We start from the raw sequence: 26,902 nt of genomic DNA on the forward strand, positions 1-26,902 counted from the left end.
TTTAGCTTCCCACCATAAAGAAATTATTTTCTGTAGAGGTACAGATGTAAATTGTTGAGCCTTGTGCTCCAGGACATTTCCTGATACAGGTGAGCTCACTGCTAACATTTGCATTATTTCAACCCCTGGAAAAGTGATTATATGCCTCCTTTTTCCCCCAGGGTTGTCAGGTTTTTTCAGTGAATACTGACTAATTCAATCATTCATTGTTTTAGAAAGTCTAGGAAACTTGTATTTCTTTTTAAAGGCCTCAAGTGGCCACACTTTTTGCCCTGTGAGCCCTACAGTAATGACTCAGCTCAGAACTGTTGAAAGGTCACATCACGTTCTCTGGGTGATGCATGCTAGCAGGTCAGGGAAATCTGCTATTTGAATGAACATGAACCTTGAAAATTAACAGTATTTTTTTTCTGCAGAAAAACTACAGCTCCACATTGCGAGGCATCCCCCCAGCATTAAAAAATGGAATCATCAGTGAGCAGGAGTTCCTTCCAAGAAGAAACTCTCTGATACTAAAACTGAAACCAGACTTTTTACAACAAACAGAGAGTCAGAGTAACAGTATGGAACAGTACTTCAGAGACTGGTTTGCAAAGCCTGTTGATTTGCACGGCGTGATTCTACCCCGCACCTCTGGAACACAAATAAAACTGTGGAAACTGTGCTACTTCCGCTGGGTTCCTGAGGCCCAGATTAATCATGGTGGCTTCATCACTGCTTTCCACAAAGTTTCTTTGCTGGCAGATGAAGTAGACACGTTAAACCGGAACCTTCGGCAGCACAAAAGCAACTCTTCTGTGCAAGGCAACTGCTCGGAACTGGATCAAAGCAGGATGTACTTCAGAGCACGTCATTTAAATGATACCTCTGAGGCCCCCGACTTTCTCTCCTCCTCATTCCCATTTTCTCCTGTAGGGAACCTGTGCAGACGGAGCATTCTGGGAACGCCTTTAAGCAAATTTTTAAGTGGTGCCAAAATCTGGCTATCCACTGAGACGCTTGCAAATGAAGACTGAGATGATGTGATGGTTTAAAGGTTGGGGAGAATACAGTGTATCATTTTGTCTTTTCTAAGTTAACACTGCTAGCTAAATGCGGCATTGAAAGCTGTAATAATTTTTCTATACAAACATTACGTAAGTTTTGCACAAATATTTAAAAGCAGAGCGAGTCATGCTTCAAATCGCACAATTTTGTATTCAGTAGTTCTCATCTACTAGGCCTTCTGGTCCCTAATTCCTTCTGTATTTTTGTGGTTTGGCTCATTATATGCGATGGAGCATTACATTAGCTAATTGAAAGGCTTGGTCTGGTCATTAATGAGGGTTCTGCTTGAAATATCTTTTTCTTGGACAGTGACTGAAGTCTCTTGTGTCAAAACCGCCTGGCAAATGACAGTAGTTAGGTGTAGTGGACACAGACCAACAGCTGAAATCTCAGAACAAACTCTCTTATCAGATTGCCTCTTCAGGAAGAATACATATATACATACATACATACATACTAACGATCTGTGACTTCATCACCCTGTGTGTATCTGGCGGGGGCATTCCTTTTTCTTTCTCTCCCCAAAATGTATTTGTTAACAATTAGATTTGTGCTCTTTGACATGAGCTTGAACCAATTTCAGGACAATGCACTCTTAACCTTAAAACATTTACTGTCAATATTGTATTGTAGTAGCTTTAGAAGTGCCTTTAATTGGGAGGAAACATTAGCAAGGTTACTCTGATGCAGCTGACCTCCCTTCAGGTGCTGACTCAAAGTTAAGGCACCAAAGGCCTTACAGGATAGACTAGAAGCTCATCTCACTTAGTGAGGGGAGGAGAAAAAGTTGTATGATGATAAAACACAGTATAATACAGTTTAAAAAAAAGGCAGGGAGGGACAGGATTTGGAGCTCTTGAATTGTTTGTAAAACCAAACTGGTATTCAGCACAGCCCAACTCACAATGTGCGTTTTGGATGTTTAAGATTGCTAAGTATTTCTTGTAGAGAATTTGCATCTGGAGTGGCCTTATAGGTGCAAGGTTTGTACTACATGTCCAGTGCATACAGGACCCTGTTTTCCCAGACTAAGAACTACCTGCCGGGCAGAGCTGTTGGGGGGTGCTGGGTATGCTGCTTTCTTCCCTGTGTTTGGTTTGGTGGGTAAGGGGGCAGTTCCATTGCAAAGGTGAGCTAATGGGGGGTGCAGACTTCTTTTTCTAACTAACCAGACCCCCAAAAACCTATTTTTATGCAAAGAGGCCGAGTGGTGTGTGTGCGTGCATGTGCACATGTGCGTCTGCGTGGGGACACGTACATGTGTGTTGTGACATTATGCCAGATTGGTTCTGGTCAACTGTTTGTGAGGAAAAAACGTGTATTCACCTCAATTGCCTAATTATGCTGCAAGATGGTCAGAACATGTTAAATGGTCCACAAACCAGTTGTGTTTATTTACAAGCTTGCTGGAGCAGTCATCCAATTTGTTCATTATTCAAGTGTTTGTATTAGTTTGCTTTTGTGATTTTTTTTGTTTTTCATTAGCTTACTGCTTTACTGCCTGATACTTGACTTAAAAGACCTCAACCTGTGTGCTTAGTTTCTTTGGTACCAATTTTAAAACTATGGTGTTGTCTTGTTTTTTTCACTTAAAAGTATAACTTTTTTGGTTTAAAGGTACCAAAAATGTGTAAATAAATTACTCCACACAGGCAGCTGGTGGAATAAAAAAAAAAAGTAGTACCCTTTGGGGGGAAAAAAAAGGGTACTATATTTAAGCAGGATTGTCTTTATAAGGAGATTTCAGACACTTTTACATTTCACTTCTAAGATGTGTACAGATGCTGCAGATGGTCTTCGTATTTTATATATATAGTATGGGAATGGGTTAAAAATAATATGCCTTTATAATAAACAAAACCTGTCTAAATATCTATTTTGCCAAACAGATGTAAGAAGGAATTTTAGACAGTTGAAGCAGGGATTTAGGCAAGCAGGGGGTGAGCTGGGGCAGCTCCTGCAGGGAGGAGGGAAGAGCTGCCCCCGCTGTCCCGGGCCAAGGGACCAGGTTCTGCTGCCCTGTGCTCACACGGCCCTGCCTGCTGCGGAACCTGGACAGCTGCTGTCTGTCTGTCTGTGCATGTGTGCCTGCAGATGTTGTTTCTTCCTCTTCAGTTAAACATCTTAGTTTTTTTAATTTACTTTTGAAAGACAGGTACTAAATGTTAATTTTAAAGTATTCTCCAGTCTACACAGTTGCCTTATCAATACTCAGTAGGGACTGCTCTGAACATCTTTAGTAACTTTCAAAAGCAATTTTGGGTGTGAGTACATATCTTTAACATCTGTGTACAGAATACTGACATTCAGCTGTATATATGTGTGTGTGTGTGTGTATATATATGTACACATGTTCAAATTTTAACTTCTGTTCACCATTTAAAACAAGATACTGTTAATGCCATTTTGGTGTTGCAAGAGTAGAAAAACTACTAAGAAGCTTCTTTTTTGTCTGTTTCTAGAAAACGTGCACTATTTTGGCTGTTACTGGCTGTTATATCATGACTTTTGTAGTACACTGTAAACCACACGGTGGGATACGGAACATTGGTTGATACGGTTGAAGTGACCTGCAGCGTCATTAATTGCTGCGAGGTGGAGCTTACTGTAGACTTAGTGATCATGGCCGTACAGCTCTATTTACCATTTACTGCCATGTATCAAGGAATTTTTTTCCATTCCAGAAACGCATTGAGAAGTGTGTGTTGGTGTATGTGTATACCCAGGCCTGCACGCAAGTTTGATGTGCACCTGCCTGCAATACCACTTCAGTGTTAACTGCCTTGTATTTCTCATGAAATTGTAGCAACTGGGGCAAAGGTTTTGGCTTACTCTTGGATGGAGAGACATTAAAACAAAAAAAAATCTAACATATATTTAAGCAAAAGACGAAATCTTAAATTTACCTCTAACATAAGAGACAGAAATCTGTACCTCAAATTGCTCTAGGCAGTAGGTTTCTAATGCTGTTGCTGTGATGGTTTAGAGTTCACTATTTTAACTGAAATGAAACCCTTTGTGCCTGATAATGATTTACTGAGTAAAGTAGCAGTGCCAGGAAGATTACAAAATCCTGATGCTGAGTTGTGAATGTGAAGTAAATTAGACTAAATAAAAGTTCATACCTTTCCATGGCGAACCTCAGGTGGTTTTCTTTTGCTTTCTCTAACAAAAAAAATAGTGCTGGGGTGTGTTTGTTTTTTCCAAGAAAAGCAGGGACACTGGGCTGTAGAAAGATAATTAATAAAAAAAAAAAAGTGCAAATGATCTTATTTTCTCTCAACATTCTATTACAGTGTCTTCCGTTTGTATGGCCATTGAACTAAGTAGATGGATAGCTGAACTGCTGCTCCCTGGAGAGAGGTGTAAGCCAGAAACCAAACACTTTGTACAAAAAGCTTTGCAGGTTGGTGCGCAGGGGGCCTTGCAAATGTGCCTGGTCAGCACAACAGCTGTTTCATGGTTATCGCAATTAAAAGGTGCTGTTTGATTGTGTGACTCTACATTAAGTAAATGCTACTCTTACTTTGAGATTTCTGGTGTGTCCAGCTCCTTGTTGTTCGAAGAAACCAGAATTTTAGAAGAAATGACTTTTAATAAGCAGCAGACAGTAGTGTATCATGCTAGTTCCTTTAAAAACTACCCAGGTTACCCATGCGATCAAGACCCGCGTTGTCAACTGAGGCGTTTACTCTTGGCTCCCACAGCTTGCACGTGACAGACTTCCACAGTTGCGCCCAGCTTCTTCAGTTCACTCAGCCAGATCATCTGCTTGTGGGACAGGCGATCGTTGGGACCTTTCACTTCCACCAGCTACAAAGAAAGGTGGATGATCAGTCAAGTGCCTGTGGAGGAACTAAGACTGCTAGCTCCACAGACCTGTTCTACAACAATACACAGAATGTTAGGGATTGGAAGGGACCTCGAAAGAGCATCTAGTCTATCTCACCCCCCTGCTGGAGCAGGAACACCCAAATGAGGTTACACAGGAAGGTGTCCAGGCGGGTTTTGAATGTCTGCAGAGTAGGCAACTCCACAACCTCCCTGGGCAGCCTGGGCCAGTGCTCTGTTACCCGCACTGAGACGTTTCTTCTCATATTTAAGTGGAACCTCTTGTGTTCCAGTTTGAACCCATTACCCCTTGTCCTACCATGGGTTGTCACTGAGAAGAGCCTGGCTCTGTCCTCCTGACTTTCACCCTTTATATATTTGTAAACATTAATAAGGTCACCCCTCAGCCTCCTCCAAACTAAAGAGCCCCAGCTCCCTCAGCCTTTCCTCATAAGGGAGATGCTGCACTCCATCTGTACCCATGGATTTATGGATATCCGGATTGCCTAATTGCTCCCTAACCCAGTCCTCATCAACAGAGGCAAACTCCTCGGGACAGCCTCCGGCCGAGTAGTAACTCTGCCTTCTCTGTATCTTGTGTCACTGGGGCACTCACCTCGTTCATCAGTGGGCCTACATTGCCTCTGGTGTCAGTTTTATCCGCCACGTATTTGAAAAAGCTTTTTCTGTTGTCCTTGACCCCCTCTCGCCAGGTTTAATTCTAGGGAGGCCTTAGCTTTCCTAGTTGCCTCCCTACACCCTCTGACAACAGCCTGATATTCTCCCCAAGTGGTCAGCCCCTCCTTCCGTGATCTGTAAACTCTCCTCTTCCACTTGAGCATACCCAGCAGTTCCCTGTTTAACCACGCAGGTCTCCTGGCTCCCTTTTCCCTGACTTTCTATGTGTCGGGATGCTCTGATCTCGTGCCCGGTAGAAACAGTCCCTGAACACTAACCAACTACCTTGGGCCCCTTCACTTTCAAGGAGCCTTGCCCATGGGATTTCCCCTAGCAATTGCCTGAAAAGGCCAAAGTAAGTTTGCCCTGCTGAAGTCCAGGGTTGCAATTCTGCTTGCTATTCTGTTCCTGCCACACAAGATACTGAACTCCACCATCTCATGATTGCTGCAACCAAGGCAGCCCTCAACCTTCACTGCTTCAACCAGACCCTCCTTGTTAGCGAGGATGAGGTCCAGCAGTGCACCTTTCCTAGTCGGCTCCTCCACCCTTTGCATCAGAAAGTTATCGTCAAGGCACTGGAGGAACCTCCTAGACTGCGGCTGGCTGGCCAAGTAGTCCTTCCAGCAAACATCAGGGAAGTTAAAATCCCACATCACAACCAGGGCCTGTGACTGTGAGGCTGCTCTCAGCTGTCTGTAGAGGCCTCATCGATGTCCTCACCCTGATCTGGTGGCCTATAATAGACACCCACAACAGTATCACCCTTGCCAGCCTGCCCCTTCATCTTCACCCATAGACTCTCGACTCACTCCTCATCCGTGCCTGGACAATACTCAATACATTGTAGTTGCGCTCTCATCTAAAGAGCAACTCCACCACCACCACCTTGCCACCTCTTGCTGTTTCTCATTATGCCCGTTAAAGCTACAGCAAAATGTGACGGAATAGCAGATAAACCATCACCCGCTACTTGCCATAGCTGCTGGGCCAGTGAGGAGCAGGTTTAACTCCAGCACAACAGGAAAATACAATTTGTGTGGGCTGACAGCTGGAAGGTTTTATACCTAAGGGCAGGGATCAGCTCAGCACTGACTATTATTTCCATGATCTCCCAACATACCTTGAAGTGATGAGTGTCAGTACGCCACACAACCAGGTCAGGAAGTCCCCCTTTGCAATGGCGTAGATCTTTGGAAAGTCGTCTAAAAACACCGCTCAGAAACACTCCTCCAAGGCAAGCGGCAAGGCTCTGGAAGAGAAGTTTTAGCAGTTAGCACCTTTTGTTGTTGTGTTGTTTTTTTCTTTTTAAAATTTCCTGTACAGCCATTTCCCAGATCTCACAAGAATATTCTATGGCCCATCTCAGCTTTTTGTTCAGTAACATGTAATGAGGAATTTAGGTAGATGTTGCCTACTGTGCTCCTAACTACTTTTGCAGGAGAAGTGACCATATCAGAAAAGCGTAACAGTACTTGGGACGAGGCAGAACGGTGTGGGGTCTGCAAGCCATTCCTCCCTCCCACAATCGCCAGCAGTCTTGGCTCAGTGCACTTGGCCACGTGCAGTTGAAGAGCAAGCCTCATCCAACTGCCTGCTCACTCTGGACAACAGTTACTTACCTGGACTTGCTGGAGGGAAATAAAACGCCCCCAGCTAACCAGTGCTGCTGCTTTTCCCTCCTGAGTGGTCCAGGTGTCAGCAATCAACTTTGCCAGTGTCTCTGAGGAAGCCGTGTGAAGCTGCTGGAGTCTGGCCTCAATGACATCCCTCCTGTTCTCATAGAAGCTGTCAGTGTATAAATCCAGGGGGAATGTCTGTATAAAAAGGTAAATACAGCTCTGAGGAGCTGCTAGCAAAGCAGCAATTCCAAGAATGAGAATGCCCTGCTTTGTATTTTATTTATCTCAAGTCAAATACACTCAAATATTGAGTCAATTTAACTTGAGCATGTCCACCACATAAACCTTTATTAAATGGGAAAATATTTGCATATATTTTAAGAGCCAGTGCTGCATACACTGCTATGGTATAGCAGTATTCTTCCACTGACTATAAAGGAAACTTTGACCTGTGAGTTCAGATTTATTCAGCATTTAGCCAGCTGAATCCCACCCTATCTGATAGTCAATCCTGACTTACATGGCAATTACTTACCAAGGAGCCCCTTAGTAACAAGCCAAATATAACAAATAATAAAACCAAGCAAGCACCAAGATCTGTCTGGAAAGTCCCTCTGAATAAAACTTTAATGTAATCCCAAGTAAGGTTTTAACACAGAGTCTGCAGCAATGGGTAAAGAAGTTAACTAAAGAAAGCCTTTCAAAACTACCTGATAGGAATTTCTGAAAACGTCAGGTATGTCATCCATGAAAATTATATCCCACATTAGAATACCATACAGTGTAATAAATGTTGAGCCTTCACCATGAATACCTAAAGGACGAAATTTAATAAAAATGGAAACATTAATTTATACAGCAGTCTCATATGAAGAGGGACTAAATCATCATGATCCAAACCAGAAATGTGCTCTGTTCAGGTTTATAAACAGCTGAAGCCAGTACATACTAACATTACAGCATCAAGTCATAAATGCAGTTGATTACTTCCACAATTTGCTAACGCTTTCTGTTTCCAGGATAGTGGCCTTCATTTGCAGTGTAGGATTAAAGTACTATGCCCTATCACAAATAAGATTTACTATTCTAACTTTAACAATTTTAATACACAATTAAAAAAAAATCACACTGAAAAATCACACATTAATAACAAAGTGTTTATATATTAAAATGTTTTAGATTATACATATACACATAAATACACACAAGTATACATACATATATGTATATGGAGCTATACATGTATATGTATACATGTGGACATATACATGTATACATATATATGTGGTGCAAAAGGCAACAGCTCACCACCAGCAGACCTATTCGCAGCCAGTATACTAAAATTTCAATATATTAATAACAAAAATGTGTGTGTAAATATATAACTTCAATTACATTACACAGACTACATATACACATACATATACGTATACACGCACATATGTATATACATGTATGTATACATGTATGGCTACGCGTAATACAAACCATTTTTTAATACATATATAAACATTTTTCTAGTAATATACTACATTTTTTATAACACTGGCTGAGCATTGGTCTGCTGGTGCTGAGTGATTGGCTTTGCATCTTTTTTTGTTTTTAAATCCCCGTCACTTATTAAATTGCTTTTATTCCAGCCCACAAAGGGTGTAACATGTATACACACACGTACATACACATGCATGCATTATATTTATGTATATTTACATGTATGTACACATACGTATATGTATAGGTATATATATCTATAGATATATACACACACACATATATGTGCACACATGCATATTTTTATATATAAAAAGAAACAGTGGTAGATCAGCGCCCCCAGACCCAGTCTCTTGCTGACCCCTCCTGCCCCAGCGGGCTGGGGGAGACAAAGTGCAAAAGGAAGGAAGAAAAACAAACAAACAAAACCACAGCCTTTGGGTTGGGATGAAGACAATTTAATGTGATGGGGAGGGGGAAGAAAAAAACCCACAACAAAAAACCACTAACCTAAAGAAAAGTGATGCAAAAGCTGTCACTCACCAGCAGACCAATGCTCAACCACTCTCCGAGCAACCGCTATTTTGGAAAAACTGCCCTCCCTGTGTTATTACTGACCATGACAATTCAGGGAAGGGAATTCACCTACCGTGCACTATCAGTGGCGGTTGCTCTCCTGGCTCAAAAATAAGCCTTTTCAGAAGACGTTGCGCAGTGTCTCGCTATGCTATATACTGTTTTCATCTTTATCTCATACTAAAAAATCAATGGACGTTTACCTTTCCTTAATGACACTCCCTTAAAAGACACGGCTAGCATCTTACCACTCACAAATTAAAGCCCAGCTGTTCATTGATAGGAAAGGCAAATTAAGTGATTTTCTATGGAGATAAAGAAGAGACATTGCTTTTTTTTGTAACACATTTCAAAACTACTTTAGGTGTATCGAGGCAGCAAATAATTAAAGGGCAAGAAGCAGGTCATATGGAAAATACATATCAGAGCATTTTGGTAACAAAATCACATATTAGAGCCATTTGGGAAGGAAATAAAATCAGATTAAAAACTGGAAAAATGAATCAGCTAAAACTGGTCTATTAACTAAACCGCTTAGTAAATGGATTATTTAATTCCACAGTTATTTTACTGTACCACAAAAAATAAAGAAGTCACTGTTACCTTGATCAAAACCATTCTGCTTATAATGAGTTAGTGCCAGCTCCTCCACTGAGCACATGACTGTGGATACACTGAAGTCTTCGCCTCCTTCTTCGTCCCCAACATCCTCCATTAGAAATACAGATTTTCCCATTCCCATCTGAGGACACATCTTTCCTTTGATTGTAACCTGAACATGTTAAAAGAATCGCATCGCATTTTAAAAGCTTAGCAAAGGTATTTTAATTTCTCCTAAAACACACACTCCTCCTTTCCAGTTTCAAAAAATCAACCGAATAAAATGTAACCTGCCATTCCCTTGAAATCATTCTGTTTAGCTTCTATAAACTGGAAAATTTTTCAGAAAAAATGTCTAGCAAAAATGCTGAGCAGATGGTAATGTAGTTTTCCTATATGCAGGACCAGGAAGAAAAATTACAGATGACTGAGGAGACTGATTCTGGACTGAGAAAAAGAAGGGATGTAGGGAGATACGCAGTGACAAGGTCGAGAGAACAAGTGAGGCTCTGCTGTCACTTTGCCCAGATACAATTAACTTTGCAACAGTAGGGAAAAGAATGAGTTAAAAAACCCCCACATTCCAATATGATGCAAGTGCATCCTATTGCATAGTGCACAGAGTGTAGAACTCCCAAAGGTTACTTAAAAAAAAAACAAACACCCTTATGTTTTTTAGACATTAATCCAACACTGACAACATGCTAAGGTTACTATTTTTCTTACACACACAGAATGCTTGGCCTAAAGACACCAGAGGCAATGCACTGATTTGATCAGACTCTTCAGACAGAAAGGTTCTGAGAATGCTGCTGGAAAATTAGTGGAGTTTATAGCTGATTGGATTTATAACATATTCAGCAAAGCAGTGCAAATTAAATCCATGTACAGCTGACTGACTTCAGCTAAGAAGCTATTTAATAATTAGAAATACTTGTTTACAAGATGCTTTTGTTTTAAAACACATTTGTATTTATTTTCCTGCAGCACAAGTAAGTCAGAGGCTTGTGCATAGCACATAACAAGTCTCCCAGATTTTTTTTCTTGTCGGAAGAAAAAAGACCTCATGAGATGTTATTTCTCAGAATCCACCATCAACTTTACGTACGTGTGTCACATCCTCCACAGTTATGACTGGCAGGTCATCAAGCAGGCATCTGAACTGCTTGCAGCTTGGCGAGTCTCTGATTCGTAGGGCCCGCTGGTACAGAGCGAGACGGTGCCCAGTACGTACGAACGGGTCTGCCAGCCCGTTCCTAATGCAGTCAATGGCCTAGCAAAGAGCAAGGTAACAAGCAGTAATTTAGAAAGACCTATGCACATCTGTCTGTACTTACTGAGCCCAAAAGACCAATTGATTTAAGGAGCACAAAAATGGGAATGTAGAAAACAGCATGTAAGACAAGGCCATCTTTCTTACTGATGTATTGAAGCTCTAACTAGTGAGTAATATTTTGCACTAGCAGGTTTCTGGGTTCAAATTTGCACTAGTACATTAAAAAGAAATGACTCTCCACTTCTGCTGATCAGTATAAGATTAAGGAAGTGTAAATTCTACATAAGTGACCAGAAAATAAGAGTTGGTTCTAAGGTAAATAAATTTAATACTTTTAAACCGATTTCTTAGCAGCACATAATAAAAAAAAAGGATAACTTGTGTAAGAGTGTACATACAGATTTCAGACCAATGCACTACTGCACTGAAGAACATCCAGACTTACATATGGACTCCAAAAATTTATTCAAATCTGACACAGTTTCTGTGATTTGAGGAAGGCAATTTGTTCCAATTTATAAATAAGGAACTGAGACTAAACCTGCCTTTGTACAACTTCTCATTCCAAATCTGGAAAAAGCTTGATAGTGGGGGTAGAAGAAACAACTGCAGATGCTTGTCAGGCTATGATATTATTCCCTTTTAAGAGACTTTGAGAATTAAAATGCAACACAAAATAAAAGCATTTTAATCCCAATTCACAATAGCCTTAGTGAAATAAGGAAGCAACACCAAGGAAAAAAAAAAAGTCATTCTCTGCTTATTTTAAATAACTCTAAAGCTGCCACTGTTCCTGAACTTAAAACTTCTTTTTATCTCTATTTTCATTGTCAAATTGGTCTTAGATGTGTTTAATTAGATTGGTCTACTTTGTCTCTTAGCTAAAAGTTGATTTTCAGTCTGCCCACACTTCACTGGGACCTAAACAGTCCTACTGAGTTTCATTTTCAATCATTGACAATATTTCTTCTTTATATGTTAACAGACAGAGAAAAAGGACATTATCTCCTGTACCTATAAATCCTCAAAACCAGCAGCTGATACAACTACCACCTGCTGTTTCTCGCATAGAAAATTCATGGAACTGAATTTGAGCCCTAAAATGAGTTAGACAGTGGCTTCTATGCCTTGTGGCTCTTCAAAAGAAAATCTGTGAAAAGCTGGTGCTGGCTCACAAAAGAATTCAAAGGCACAAACTGTACTGCAGCTTGCAGTTTTCTCTGGTTCCTTTGTATTCTGCTGCAGAAATCTATCCAGAGGTGCCAGAAAGTTCTACAGAGATTTACAATAATCCCTGCACACAATCCTTGCATTCCCATATGGTTATTTTTCTCTCATTCAGCTACATGCCAGCTAATCACTCAGCAAACTGAAAAACTGCTTTGCATGTACACAGTGTTTCTAAAAGCCTGAACTGCATCATTCAGACTTGAGACCAGCAAGTTTACGCACTGCACAAATGATTTGTTTTGCTTGTACAAACACCCCCTATTGGTGTGTGTGTCCTGCTGGAAGGGAAGAGGGAAAAGATTCACCAAAAGCTAAGATTACCTCAAAACCTCTTCTCCCATCCTCTGCCTTCCTAACAGTATTAAACAGACCAGGATAAGCATAGTCCGTAATACATGCTATCTAAAACCATGAATGTTCTTGTTTACCAGTCCAAGGGTGGTCCATTACAGTTTCTCCTGTAGGTCCATAGAAACAGTTTAAATTTGCTATTAAGGACAGATAACCCTATTAGAGCTGTGTAGAAGTAACAAATTAGGAATGAGGTTGTCTACTGCTTGACCCCCTGCAGTAAAAACCCCACACCAAAACTGGTCCAGATACAGAAAACAACCTTTGCCCCACTGGTCACAGTTAGCCAAGGACTTAATTTCCTTAATTTTTGTTTGAAAACATTAAAAAAAACTCCTCCTGATCATGTTTGGATTTTTCGTTCCAGATACGGCCTCATCATGACTCAGGTGTGGAAGCAGAAGTGTTTACTGCAAGAAATTTCTCTGTATTTCACGCATTAGGCAAATTTATAAGGCAGAACAGCGAGGAAGCTGCTGCCTGATAACTCCACACAATCCTTCATGTCTAAGAGTGTTCTACTATGCAACAGAAAAATAGCAGGCCAACCAAGGATGACAGTATACTCAATATTCCATTTCTTAGGAAAAACTGTTTGCGTGTCCTTGGGATTCCTACCAATAGCTGCATTTTCAAGAGACCCTACCCCATTGTTCTCCTCATACGAATTTTTTTTTAATGTTTTCAGACAATGATCGCAGCGTTTGCAGTTTTAAAGCATGCAGTTGTGAAGATACCTTCTTAGTGTTTTTCAAGTGCTGATGTAAATTCAGAGCCAGGCGATCCCACCATCGCCCTCTGCTGTCAGTACAATACACATCCTGAGACAGAAGAGTCCGCAGCTCCTGCACAGCTTCCTGTTGTGACAGGATTGTATCATTATTAATTGAGTTAAAAAAACAAGCTGAAGTTTCATTATATAATTAGCTTGCTACTTCCGCTCTAAATACTGGGTACTCTAAAACTTTGCACAATTCAAAACCCGTTATTACTCCAGCACCCAATGCACTCAGGTGCATGGGTATATCTTGAAAACTCTAAAACTGAAATATTTTTATGTAAACTCAAAGGTTAGCTGCCAAAAATACAATATTTTTGGCCTTTCTGTATTCCTTATTGTATATGAAAAAGACCTGAATGTTACTTGTTGCCTTTTTTGCAGAGGCAAAGTCTTTTTCAGAATAACCTGGTTTGCTTTAACGTATAAATCAGAGGACTTTAGAGACGTTAGCTCCTAAGGTGAGGAGGGAGGGATTTTGTAGCAGACTTTTTTTCCCAAGATTTTCTTATTTAAAAGCAATAACCAAATCTAGTGAAACACAGCTATCTTTAAATAATGTCTTGGCAACAGTCTTATGCTATATTACATATAGTAAATCTCTAAAGCATAAGCAGAAATCAAAACCATTTAAAACTTTCTTAATGCAGCAAGAAAAAAAAGGCTGTTTTTCCTTAAAAGTAACCTGCTAAGAGAACTGTAGCAAGTCCTAGAAAACATTATAACAATTTTCCAGCCACATAAGAAATTTAAATTGATGTACAATGCTACATTAAACACATATTCCTATTCACCACTTTACCTCATACATGTGAAGTCTCTGCAAAATTTCAACACCATGAGAAAGTATTCTTGTATACACCCAGCCAACTGTGAAACGTCGCAGGTACTCAGGTAAAACTCTGTGATAGCTGAAAGATAAGAGCAGCTCAGATCAATTCAATGATGGCATTTCAAAATTCTTAAAATTCTTTCACTAAGAATACTTACACCTAAAGCATTCACAACATTTAAATGCCTTCTAGATCAAAACTGAACTGAAATGGCTATTCCAGCTGCATAGTCAAGAACCCAGATGCAGGAAAAGAGTTTAGCTGAGGCAGCAGCTGCAGGCTGCACTTGCACAGCACATTTTGGTTTCAGCAGTGGAATTAGTAGTTAATTAGTTTTACGTCAGATGCAAAACAATAACTTATTATATCACGTTTTATTACTGCCAACTTCTTCTCATAATTCAGACAGTTAACTTTAGAAACACAGCTGAACAAAAGGAAAAGGCTAGAACAGGCATTTCATGCCATAAAAGACTAACACCCTTTAGGTAGGCACCTCTATGTTTCAAGACAGTCTTTTTAATGTCTTCTTGAAATTAAAATAGGTTTTTCCGCTGTCTTCAGTGTGAAATGGAATAGACCTCCAAATGACTCTCTAACGAACACTGTTTTAAATCAGTTGCCACAACAATGAATATAATGCCAAAGACAAGGCTTTAACTTTTGGTGTATCATTAAGCCAGAAAACAAAACAATTTAAAGGAAAAATGATGAACAGTGCTTAAAAAAAATACACGTTACTTCAGTTTTCAGATCTTTAGTAACATTTCCTGAATGACACCCACTTGGAAGTTTGAAGAGATGAATAACTCAGTACGCTTTACCATAACTTTTGCAACATTCTTTTGTTCACAGTGAATTTTAAATTCTGCTTATTGCTATTTGTCTGAAAGCCATAAAAACAAACTATGACAGTGGAAAAATAGAACTCTTGTTCTCCCACACTGGTCATAGAAGAGAAATGTTTTACTGCTTTACCGTGCCTACCAACTCATTCCCTAGGTTTTATAAAAAAGGCCTTTTCATGTAATCGCTTAAAAGCTAAACAAACAACCAGGAAGTTCAAAGCTTTGAAGAACATGAAAGCTTCTGAATTTATCATGTTTAAGTAATATCACTAGCCTATAAGCCTCCCTCAAAAGGAAAAGATTCAAAAGTAAAATAACACACTTGATAGTTTCACATTAACACTAGGCTAGTTTCCCATTTACTACCTCAAAGAGGGGTGATTTTTCAGCTCGTTCCAGGTTTCTTTAGCACACATATACAGATGATTTGCTTCTTCCCAGTTCCCATTTACCATTGCAGTGGCTATATCATTTGACAGATGAGCAGCAGTTGCATACCTAACGGGAAAAAAACCCAACATAGTAACTGTATTAGGGTCAAAAAGTATTTATAGTTAAAAGAAATTATACAATACCTTTTAAAAACTCCCTCCTAGTCTCCCAAGACATTGAACCATGCAGCCAACTTTATTCTTAGTCTTGTAGGATCAGCAGAGTTTACGCAGCAGGGTACATTATGTTTAAAATCACTTATAAACTACAGAATCTATTTTGTGCACTTCTACCTATTTACATCTGGAGTTCTACATGATGAATTCCTACTTGCCTACACAAATACTGCGGTAAAGCTTTTCTAGAAATTAAGAGATTTCCAAACTGCCAAAGCTCCCCATACCTGATAAGATCTTCTCTGTCCTGGAAGACCCGTGTTTTCCTATTTATGGTGTAACTGGGGAATACCATACGCCCCATGTTTACCATAAGGACTGTGAAAAGCTGGCCTTGGCCAGCACTACCAGCTTCTTCCTCCACTGGCTCTGACAGCGAAAACAGCAGCAGAATTCGAGAAAAGACAGCCCGAGGGCCTTTACGGACCCTGACAGTTTTTCCAGCCAGGTCCTTCACCCTGGAAGGACAAATAAAATGAATATAACAACTGATTTTTTACCATCACTTACAAAAATTCAAATATACTGAAGAAGTATGAGAATAATTTTGGTTTTGAGCCAATTAATGTGTAAACTTGATTTTCCTTGAAAGAAGCAGCTTGAGAAATCATACAGTGCATGTGACCTCTAGTGAAAAGCTAAAGAAATGCATTAACTAATAAAAAGTTCTAGGGTCGAACTTCAAGCAGAAGAGAATTGCAACTAACTCTCCTTTGGGTGCAGCTACTCCTTGTTGCTATGCCAGGTGGTACCAACAAGCAACAAGATGCAGTTTGCTGTTAGGGCCATGTTTACAGACCACACTTTGAGATCCTTTGTTTATGGTATCGCCATTAGCACATCTTCATCCAGCCTCTTCATACAAGACAAGATTTCTGTTACTTGTCCACAGGACAGTACAGATCTAAACCACAATTTTCTCTGGTCTCATAGGATAACAAGTATTTCAGCTGTCAGCTAAAGCAAAGAGCATCACATTCTCAAAGTCAATGTGGCTGAGCAGCTTCTTTTCTTGGAGTACGGAGAAAGCCAGTGCCAAGAACATTTTTTGAATGTAATTTATTTGCCCAGGTTCCTTTCCATTTCCTGAACACATTTTTTTCTAGCCTTTCTTTGTATAGTTTAACCCAATATTCTGAAAACAATTTTATTTGTTATAGATATTTATACCAATTAAGCATCATCATGCAGTTCAAGTATCTAGTATCAAAGAGAATAAATAAAATCTCAAGTGATACAAAGTATTTTCATACTGAACTTTTCTATATCTGGATCAGAAGGAAGAAACAACTGCAGCTCTCTAAATTAAAACATCCTTACTTATCACAAAATCAGCTGCGACTGCCACAGTGAAAAAACTCACAGGAAAGAACACTCTGTCAAGCAAACAATCTTCTCCCTTTAAAAATATTGCCAAAAAGGAGGCTCTATGCTAAAGTGCAAAGTCAATCACAAAAAAAAAAGAGATTATTGCTCTCCTCTAATTCTACTAGAAGAGCTCACCCAGCAAACAAGCACCAGGTAGTTGCTTTAATAGGCAATGACTTTCCCTACATGTCCATAGATGTTTTTTCTGCACTGCTTTTGCTTTAAATAATTCAGAATTTTTTCTCTGTATAACGGAGTAACTTTGGAGATAATCATGCCCACAGCTGAAAAGCATGACGCAGTTTGGAAAAAAAAAAAAAAGTCTAATTACCCTTCTGTTTGACCCACTGGGAATCAAAATTTAATGCTGCCCTTTTTTTATTCATAAATTTACTAAATGCGTTCCTCTCTTCAAAAAGCATCTATGTTGAGTCCCTTGAAGCACAACTTAGATTCACCTGAAAAATTTAACTATAAACAGTGTTACCTTTTTAAAATCACTGTCCCAATACCAGCCTGACTCCTGCTGAAGACTGAACGTTGTTTTGCCAACCTCAGAAAATCATCCACAAGTTGCTGTTTCTGACCATTTGGGTTTGGCAAGTGAAAGATCTTTGCCAATGTTTTTAGCTCAGGGGCCGAAAGCAAATCCAACCCTTCACACAGGTCTTCCAGTTCAGATTCTAAAAGTAAAATGATCCACATATATTCGTTATGTGCTATACATATACGCTCAAGCACCAGCTCAAAGCATAGCACATTCATACAACCTAGTACTAGTTCAATGACTTAGATTCTTCAAGCACGTATTATCAATGCTAGCTGGTTCAGCTTGACATTTCTTCTCTTCAAAGGTCCAGTTTGAAGGAATGGAATAATCAGAAAAAATGCACTTTGAAACTTCAAACAAAAGCAAATATAACACAATTCTGCCAAGTTACAAAAAGTGCTATTCAGAAAAACTTGTCTTCCTAATGATTAAAATTTTGTGTAATGCAAAAAAAAAAAAAAAGTGCTGCCAAAAAAAAAAGAGCAGCAAGAGCAGAGCTGCTCAACAGTGGGGAATGAGCCAGGAGTCAAGAGTGACTACAGCACTAGCAGTGTCCTCACCAACCCTGGTGCAGTCCCATCATCAGTGAACAGAACAAGCAGAACGCAAGTCCTGCTAGGAGATTACACTGGCAGCCCCAGAAAAAGCATGATGATCAATCAGGCCTAGGGCTGGCCTAAGAGACAAGCCAGACATAACACTAGAGACAAGACTACAATTTATATCTGAGATCCATCCACAGTACGTGGCCACAAACAAGACTAGAAGCAAACACCTGCAGCATTGGCTGGAGGTCCAGCCAGCCAAGGATGGAAAAGGCCAGGGACAGGGTGCCTGCAAGACAGCTCAGAGCAGTACGGATGGATATAAAGCAGCGCTCCTGGACCAATGCGCAGAGCCTGCACAGGTCATGGTCTGAGATGAGGCTGGTGTAAGGCCTATCATCGCACGTATAGCCCTGACATTCATTTAGCTGCCCCTATTATCTAATTTGCACTAACTGCTTTTATTATTAATATAAGGTCACACAGCACAATTACCTGAAACCTTTATTCTGCTCCTCTAATTCTCTTCTCAAGCCACAGACAGGCATGCAGGGCATTCAACTCTAACCTGACACAACTGCAGATTTTAGTTGTAATATTTTAAACATATATTAATGCTGGCCATACCTGTTTGCAGAAATCTGGCTTCAGACAGTTCTTCAATTATTGGTGACAAATCCATACTTATCTCTCCATACTCTATTTTGTTCACCTTTAACCAGTTCAGCTTGCGTTGAAAAAGTCTCACATATAACTTCTGCCCACCAACTGCAATTTTTATTTAAAGCAGGAAAGGATAAAAAGAAAATTAAACTCTAAAATATAGCACTATGCACCTTACCTAGAAAAGTTACTTTGACACAGATATCCTGTAAAACACACTTTAAATCTGCCCACGTTCTACAAGCAGACTTGGTAAAATACCAGAACTTACCTTTCCAAGTAATTTTTGCTCATTAGAATCTTCCAGTTTTGTAGGTAGAAAATCATTACAATGTATTTTGTAGATAATGAATGTTGCTGAAATGCATTTTGGAAATGCCTGTCTTTAAGAAATAATTAGTTTTCTCAGAAAAGACAACTTCATTTTTCAAACTCTACATATTGTTATGTTAAATAGGTCTTTTTCTTTCTTCAACAGTCATTCAATAACCAACTATTTGATGCTGGGGAACAAAAGAAGCTGTAGTCTGACAGAATGATTTAATAACCACAGAATACCTTTCTGTGTAGTAGTCTTCAGATTCTTATATTTCCAAAGACAATATATCTACTGAATACATGGTAAAGAAATTCCTATCAATTTGCTGTTTATCAGGGAAATGCTCTCTCAAAGTATCTTTAAAAAATACTTTGAAAATACTAACAGTGCTGAAATTCAACAAAATAGCTTATTAAATCTAAGCTGAAAATAGTCTAGCTATTGTTACTACATTCAGCACACTTTCAAATACTCAATTCATCCCTCATTAACTTCAATTGTTTTATCCCTGTCTGCTGCTGCTGAAGTGAAACTGATCATTAATAAAAAGAGACACTGAAAGACTACTAGTCCTAAATATATTTAAGAAACAGCAATTAACTTTCGCATGTTCATTTAACTATTCTCCTGTCCTTAAAAAGACTTATTCAGTCTTTTTTTTCAATAAAACGTTTCCAGGATCAATTCACTGAGAGAACTTCATTCAGATGCATACGCTTGTCATTTTCTCTGTGGAGTTATGACTTCTTTGAAGTCTGTCTCCAGTTTTTACAACTCTGGAAACAGGAAAAGCTTGACTAACACATAAACATCCTTTCTCCAGACTATGGAGACTGACAAACTAGGGTTGCAATCCAGTGAAGGCATGTGAGGCCCACTTTCTCTCTACTAGATTTGAATGACAAATAGAAGACTAAAAAGGTATCGGGCAAGTAATTTACTGCTTCTTAAACATCCTGTTCTGTAGTACATTACTTTTGAAGATTTGGGGGACTTTTTTCTTTGGTAGATCTTAAGAAAGTTTCAGGTGTATCACTGAAATAAAAATTTGTTCTAGGTTGAAATATTATCAGCAAAAAGATGCAGAAGTTCTTAGAAAAGTTCACCCTCTACGATCCATTGAAATCCAACAGAAAAAAAAAAGAAGTTATTTTCTCTTGTTCAGTTTTCTGTACCTCAGTTTCACTGGTGACTATAAATCAACATTTCTCAGAATTTTTCTGTTGCATAAAAGTTGGAAGGAGAATTTCACAAAGTATATTAAGCAGTGTCACCAGAACTATGTGCTTGCATTTCAATTCTTTCAATTGCAACATGCAGTGAAATAAAAACATGGAGAATTAAAAAAAAAAAAATAATTAATACTACAGCTCAGTTCAGACAGATTTCATCTTGAGCATAAAATCTGACATTGCACTGCAGATTACTTGTTATGAATATACCTCTGCTTTTCCCTACTTTCATTTACTGTTTCCAGTACTTAAAAGAGTGGAAGTGCTCTACATACAACATAAAGGCCATCCACTTTTGAGAAAGCTGGGCAGGAAAGAATAAAGCATTGCTTCAAATTTAATCCTTTAAAATATATCATTCCTTTCATAACAAGCATTAGAGATAACTCACTGAAGAATCATAGACGTTTTAGTAGAAAATAATGAAATACTGGAGAACACCTTTGTTCAAGGAACTTCAGAGTAATTAAGCATGTCTGTGGGTTTTCTTGTGTTATATCTGAAAGACAACACTTGCTTAAGTAGAAACTTCTAACGTGGAACAGAAAACCCATCTACCTGAACTTTTAAAGTATTCTAAGATTTCTTGAAGGTAAACACAACCATCTGTCACTTGTTTAGAATTCATTGTCTATTGACTTATTGCTATCCAATCACTTCTCATAGCTTCATCATCACATTTTTTTCTACCCTGCAAAGAGAGATTGTTTTATTTGTGACTCTAGGAGTCAGTGCAGACACAGATTTATCAGCAGCACTTTGCAGTAATTCTTTCTGTATTCTGAACCGAGAGAGGAGAATACTGAAATCACGCTACTGGAAGGGGAATAAGCACTTCCTTTATTTAATGGAACATGTACTCATCCAGAGAAGGGATTGTGGAAATAAGGAAGCTGTATCCTGAACACCTGTTTTAGTATTTGTCAAAATATCAAAAGCCTGCATCCACTAGTGACCTAACCGTAATGTTATGCCTAAATCTTTTTTGAATGTAAATGATATGCATCTACAGCTTGCCTCAGAGAGCCAGTAACAAGACTTTGATTACTTACCATCCATTCTTTATATATTCCCATTTTAACTATCATACCACAAACAAGGCATTACCAAGCTCCAAGATGTCACTGTATACACATTCACATGGAGAAAGTTAACTACTGTAATATTTTTATGGCCTTGTGTGCACCAATAGGCTCTATAACCCCATCCCAGCTCCCACAGGTTTGGTTGCTTGTACACAAGTCCAGCTCTGATACAGTACAGCTGTGTAAGCCAGGCTCAGGCAGCTGGGAGGAGCTGTGTGAGCCTTTGTCAGGGCTTCCTTCATTGGCTCAGGAGCTGTATTTAAGCTTGCACTGGCGGCCTGCATTCTTAAGCTCTGCTGTGGCATGTCAGCACCTAGCCAGATACCCTACTAACTTGGCTTCACCTTGCACCTGTCTTGTTGCTTACAGACTTGCCTGAAGCCCTACCACAACTGGAGCATGGCTGACGGCAGCACTGGTGCTGGATTCGCTCTGTTCTTCTTTAGGCAATAAGGGCTTGTGCCCCTTGCAGGTGAGGAGAGGATGTGGCCCCTGCCTGCCCTGTTGTCCCCTTTGGCTCCTGGCTCATCTTCCCATGCAGGGTAGTCCGCTCCTGCTGCTCCTTGGCAAATACAGTCCTATGTTATGATCTCATCTTACAATATTCTCATAATTTATGTTAGTATTATTAATTTTTTGAAGTGTTTGGAGTTACTGCATAATTGTAATGATTATAATATGTAAGACCTAACTGTAACTAGGTAACCACTGCAGAAATACCTGTGTAAGTTTAGAGCCCTTCTTCCTCCTCTGGAGTTTCTTCACCTTTTTAGCAACCATTTCTTAAGGTGGTTTGAGTCAGATGAGCTGACTTTTCCAGTAGGGCAAATAAAGAATGCTCGTACAGTCCTTTCCAGCTGCTAAACTTTGGAAGAAGATCTTAAGTCAAAAAAGACATTTCTGAGATTGTTCCACCGCAGTTTAAGCACTTCTTAGAGAAACAGATATCCACTGACTTGATTTTTTTTTTTTTTAAGGAACTGAGATTGTGAACTACTTATAAGGGCTATATTTCTTCCTAAAAAGCTAAACCAAACACTTCATTTTTGTCACCTTGTGATGTCATATATAGTGACCTAACCTCATTCTATCGTTCCCCACATTATACAAGTTATCAGAAAAACACTTACTGAAAGCTTCCTATGGGCGTTGGAAAAATTCCACATAATTGCTAATAGCAAGTCATGACCTTAATACTCTCTTTCGTAATGTCCTGTGGTGTCAATCCACGATATCATTTGGAACTTTATAGAAACAAACACTGGTATTTCTGTATTACAAGTTTCCTTCCTTGGAAACATGCTTACATGCAGCAGCAAGTTGACTGATGGTTGTAAAAAACAGTATTAAAACAGTAAAATAAGTGTTCCAAAAAAACCCCAGAAATATACATAATCATTATCACCTTATTTCTTACCAGTCTCCACTACTCATAATTACCTTCAATTAAAGCTAAATTAGGAAAGTTTATCTACAAGAAGCCACTGAGAAAAAGGAGCTTCTTCCCTTAAGGAATTTATCAAGTTAAATTCCCCATTAGTATAGTATTCTTCACATAAAAACACATAACAGTTCTAGGAGATGCAATGTAAAATATATTTTAAAAAACAAGATACCTGATAATGTGCAGAACTTGTTTATAATGTTCATATCCTGCTCATCAAAGAGTCTGACATCATCTTCATTCTTCAATACTGCTTGCAGCACCAATAAAAAATTCTGGAGGTAGTATGGGTGACCAGGAGAGCTGGGCACAGACCTAACCTCATTTATTTTGTCTAAAATGTCCCCAATGGAATTTTGAAATTCTACCTTTTCCACAGTTTCTGACAAAGCATGATTAATCTCATTCTTTAAGTCTTCATGAACTTCCACAGGAAGTACCTGTACATCATCCTTGCTAAAGCAATTTTGTGTACCACAGTTCATTTTGGTCTTGGAAGAAGGAACAACCTGACTGTGAGGCTGAGTCTTGACTTCCAAACTGTTGTTCAGCTCTGCTGAAGTACAAATAGCTAGAGGTGTTTCAAATTCATCAGGACTAAGCATCACACCTCCAGACCTGCTTTCTGGTTTTGTGCTACTTGTACCAAACAGTAAGCTTTTGTCGTTAATGTTATCAGCCGGTAATGATACCTGAACACTATCTGCAAGGTCTTCTCCATTACATTTGTTTATCTTTTCTTGAAATTCAGGTTCTTTCTTTGAAAAAAATTGTTCCTGCTGCGCTTTCTGAGCAAGCTGATTTTCCTTCTGAGAACTACACTCAGCGTAAATCTCATCATCATCTTGTGCTGCAGCACTTTCGCACATATTGGGAACAGCTGGAGGTAAAGAGTTGATCTCTTTATACACGATCTGTTTTCCTCCCTGGATACGACGTCTTCTGGACAGTTTAGATGCCAAGCTTCCCAAAGAGATTATTTTAACTGTTTGAGCTTGTGGTTCATTGTTGACACTACAGACTGAACTACTATTGCTAAAATAAGGACTAAATCGTTGTGCTGCACTCTCCTCTGTTTTCAAGAAACTGCTTTTGGAAGGTCTTGTTTCTAGATTTAAGAGGTTTTTTGAAAAATATGAGCTGGAATTATTGTTTACATTTGCAGTTGAGGGATGCTGGTTCTTAAAACAGTTGACTGTTGAATCAATGATACCAATCTCACCATGGTTTCTCTGACATGTTTCATCCATGTGCTTATTTATACTGTATCTTGGTACCATTTGCCCACAGATGGGACAGGTAATTTCAGCAGAGGGAACATTGTTAAAAAAGGAAGTAATGGAGAAGGATGCTGAAGGTATAGATGGTGTTCCTTTACCTTCCACTTTTTCAGTTGTTCCTTTCTTTTTATTATTTTTACTGAGTGACAAACTTATTCGGGATCTTTTAACGTCTGGAGACTTAGCTTCTGCCATTACAAAATTTCTAAGCATTTACATGTCACAGGCAACTTCATTCAGACCATGCTTCCTTATTCTGTATTACTTAAAAAAATACTTTTCTTGACATTGCATTTTCCATCTGGAATCCTCTGACATGCCTTCAAGAAAAGAAAAAAAAGATACTGAATGAAAGATCTTCTAAGGTACAAAATGCAACCAGGATGAGCAATGGAGAAGAAAAAATAAAACCCTGGAAGTGTAAAAGTCAAGCAAACCTTAACTGCTCCAATGCAACTGTTCCTTTACCTTCTCACTAGGTAGGCAAGCAGGTTCATCATGATTGCCATGCTGAGCACTGCAGCTGACTTCATGGGAATGGTTTAAAACATGGAAATACTACTATACACTTTGACTATTTAAATGCCATGTTCACTTCCTGATGTAAGTGAAAACCTGAGATAAAACTCAATGAAAGCATATAAAATAGAATCTTAGAATCACAGAATCATTTAGGTTGGAAAAGACCCTCAAGATTGGGTCCAACCATTAACCTAATGCTGCCACTAAACTATGTCCCTAAGAAATTCATCTCTGTATCTTCTAAACCCCTCGAGGGATGGTGACTCCACCACTGCCCTGGGCAGCCTGTTCCAGTGCCCGACAACCCTTTCTGGGAAGAAATTTTTCCTAATATCCAATCTAATCCTCCTCTGGTACAACTTGAAGCCATTTCCTCTTGTCCTAAGGCTTCTTACTTGGTAGAAGAGACCAACACTCTCCATGCTACAACCTCCTTTCACGTAGCTGTACAGAGTGATAAGGTCTCCCCTCAGCCTCCTTTGCTCCAGGCCAAACAAGCCCAGCTCCCCCGGCCTCACCTCATCAGACTTGTTCTCTAGACTCTTCACCAGCTTTGTTGCCCTTCTCCAGCACTTCAGTACCTCTCTTGTACTGAGGGGCCCAAAACTGAACACAGTATTGGAGGTGGGCACTCACCAGCACTGAGCACAGGGGGATGATCACTTCCCTAGTCCTGCTGGCCACACTACTCCTGATGCGAGCCAGGATGCTGTTGGCCTTTTTGGCCACCTGGACACACTGCTGGCTCATGTTCAGCCAGTTGTCAACCAACACCCACAGATCCCTCTCTGCCAGGTACTTTCCAGCCCCTCTTTCCTGAGCCTGTAGCGCTGCCTGGGGTTGTTGTGACCCAAGTGCGGGACCCGGCACTTGGCCTTGTTGAACGTCATGCAGTTGGCCTCAGCCCATGGACTCGGCCGGTCCAGATCCCTCTGTATGCCTTTCCTACCCCTCCAGCAGATCAACACTCCCACCCCATTTGGTGTTGTCTGCAAAATTACTGAGGGTGCACTCAATCCCCTCATCCAGATATCATTGATAAAGAGATTAAATCGAACTGGCCCCAGTACTGAGCCCTGGTGAACACTACTCGCGACCAGCTACCAATTGGATTTTATGTTATCAAGCCCTCTCATTTTTGCCGTTATCTTGTTTGCTGTGTATAGGTGTAGTTTTTTGGTGCCCACTACCCGCTTCCTCGAGCCCACGCAGAGCGCCCGTGTGCGTCCCACGCACCGCTGCTCGCCTCGCAGCGCTCACGCGATAGCGGCTGAACGCCGTGGACCCCGCGCGGGCCGGGCCGCGCTCCCCGGGCCTGTTCGGAGCAGGCGGAGCTGCAAGCGGCGGCCCCTCGATGCGCTCCCGCCGCGAACGGCGGCGCCTCAGGTTTCTGAGCCCCATTATGTCACTGCCCGGCTCCTGCCTCCCGCCCCGCTGGCGCCGCTACTCTCCCCGCGCCGGGTGCTCGCCGACCGGCCGCCGCCTCCCCTCGCCTGGGCCGCGCGAGGGGCCCAGCCGCAGCCCGCCCGGCTTCCCCACGCACCCGCTGCGGCCCAGCGTCCCTCGGCGGGCGGACCCGGGCCGCGCACGGGCAGGGGGCAGCGGCCGCCACAGCCACGCGCGGCAGTAGGCCCGCCCCTCGGCACGCAGCGCCGCGACAGACCAAAGCAATCCACCGCCGATGGCGGCTCGCAGGTCTGGAGCGGATTGCGGAGCACGGGTACGGCCCTCTTACCAAAAACGTACCAACTACGACCTATATAAACACCTCGGCCTCTTTAAATCTAAAATTACCTTCAACAACAACGGTGAAAACGAGCTGTCATCTTTCTTTACAAAGGAGAACCCAGAGGGACACTAGCTAGAACTTAACTTTTTTTGTTCAGCCAAGGAAAATGCAAATACTGAAATATTTCCACCTTAAGAAATACGATTTAAAAGATACCATTTGCTTACTCTGAGTTACTGCAGGCTTAGAAAGCTTCTGTGTCCTCCCTGTTTGATAATCACAATTTCGAAAGATAATTTCCCATTTATACTGGCAGGATACACCTTAAGTTCTTCAGTAAATGCAGTTATTCCTGCAATACATACAGACCTATTATAACAGCTGACACAAAAACTA

The 26,902-nt window shown here is 40.3% G+C and overlaps 2 protein-coding genes across 5 annotated transcripts in view; one reads left to right on the top strand and one right to left on the bottom strand.

The window, feature by feature from the left end:
- Window positions 1–4,186, top strand: part of MTMR10 (myotubularin related protein 10) — a 39,487-nt gene extending 35,301 nt beyond the window's left edge. For both annotated transcript variants that reach the window (XM_065847584.2, XM_071813841.1), the window contains one exon: window positions 417–4,186. In XM_065847584.2, the coding sequence (XP_065703656.1) occupies window positions 417–1,016 (600 nt within the window). In that variant the 3' untranslated portion in view covers window positions 1,017–4,186. The remainder of the gene's footprint in view (window positions 1–416) is intronic.
- Window positions 4,187–4,622: 436 nt separating this feature from the next.
- Window positions 4,623–26,838, bottom strand: FAN1 (FANCD2 and FANCI associated nuclease 1). 3 transcript variants are annotated; one of them, XM_071813839.1, is made up of 14 exons: window positions 26,734–26,838; window positions 23,148–24,575; window positions 18,860–19,000; window positions 17,625–17,820; window positions 15,997–16,227; window positions 15,528–15,659; window positions 14,283–14,391; window positions 13,440–13,559; window positions 10,954–11,118; window positions 9,849–10,017; window positions 7,889–7,992; window positions 7,179–7,373; window positions 6,680–6,808; window positions 4,623–4,860 (listed from the first exon to the last, which is right to left on the bottom strand). In XM_071813839.1, exons 2-14 carry the CDS (start codon window positions 24,466–24,468, stop codon window positions 4,723–4,725), a joined length of 3,150 nt encoding a protein of 1,049 aa, XP_071669940.1. In that variant the 5' UTR covers window positions 24,469–24,575; window positions 26,734–26,838; the 3' UTR covers window positions 4,623–4,722. The 3 variants fall into 3 exon arrangements, with proteins under 3 accessions (XP_071669940.1, XP_065703655.1, XP_071669941.1); XM_065847583.2 differs by lacking the exon at window positions 26,734–26,838 and adding an exon at window positions 26,321–26,427; XM_071813840.1 differs by lacking the exon at window positions 26,734–26,838 and adding an exon at window positions 26,014–26,031.
- Window positions 26,839–26,902: the final 64 nt, after the last annotated feature.

Source organism: Patagioenas fasciata, chromosome 12 (genome assembly GCF_037038585.1).
Source record: "Patagioenas fasciata isolate bPatFas1 chromosome 12, bPatFas1.hap1, whole genome shotgun sequence".
Taxonomy (NCBI): domain Eukaryota; kingdom Metazoa; phylum Chordata; class Aves; order Columbiformes; family Columbidae; genus Patagioenas; species Patagioenas fasciata.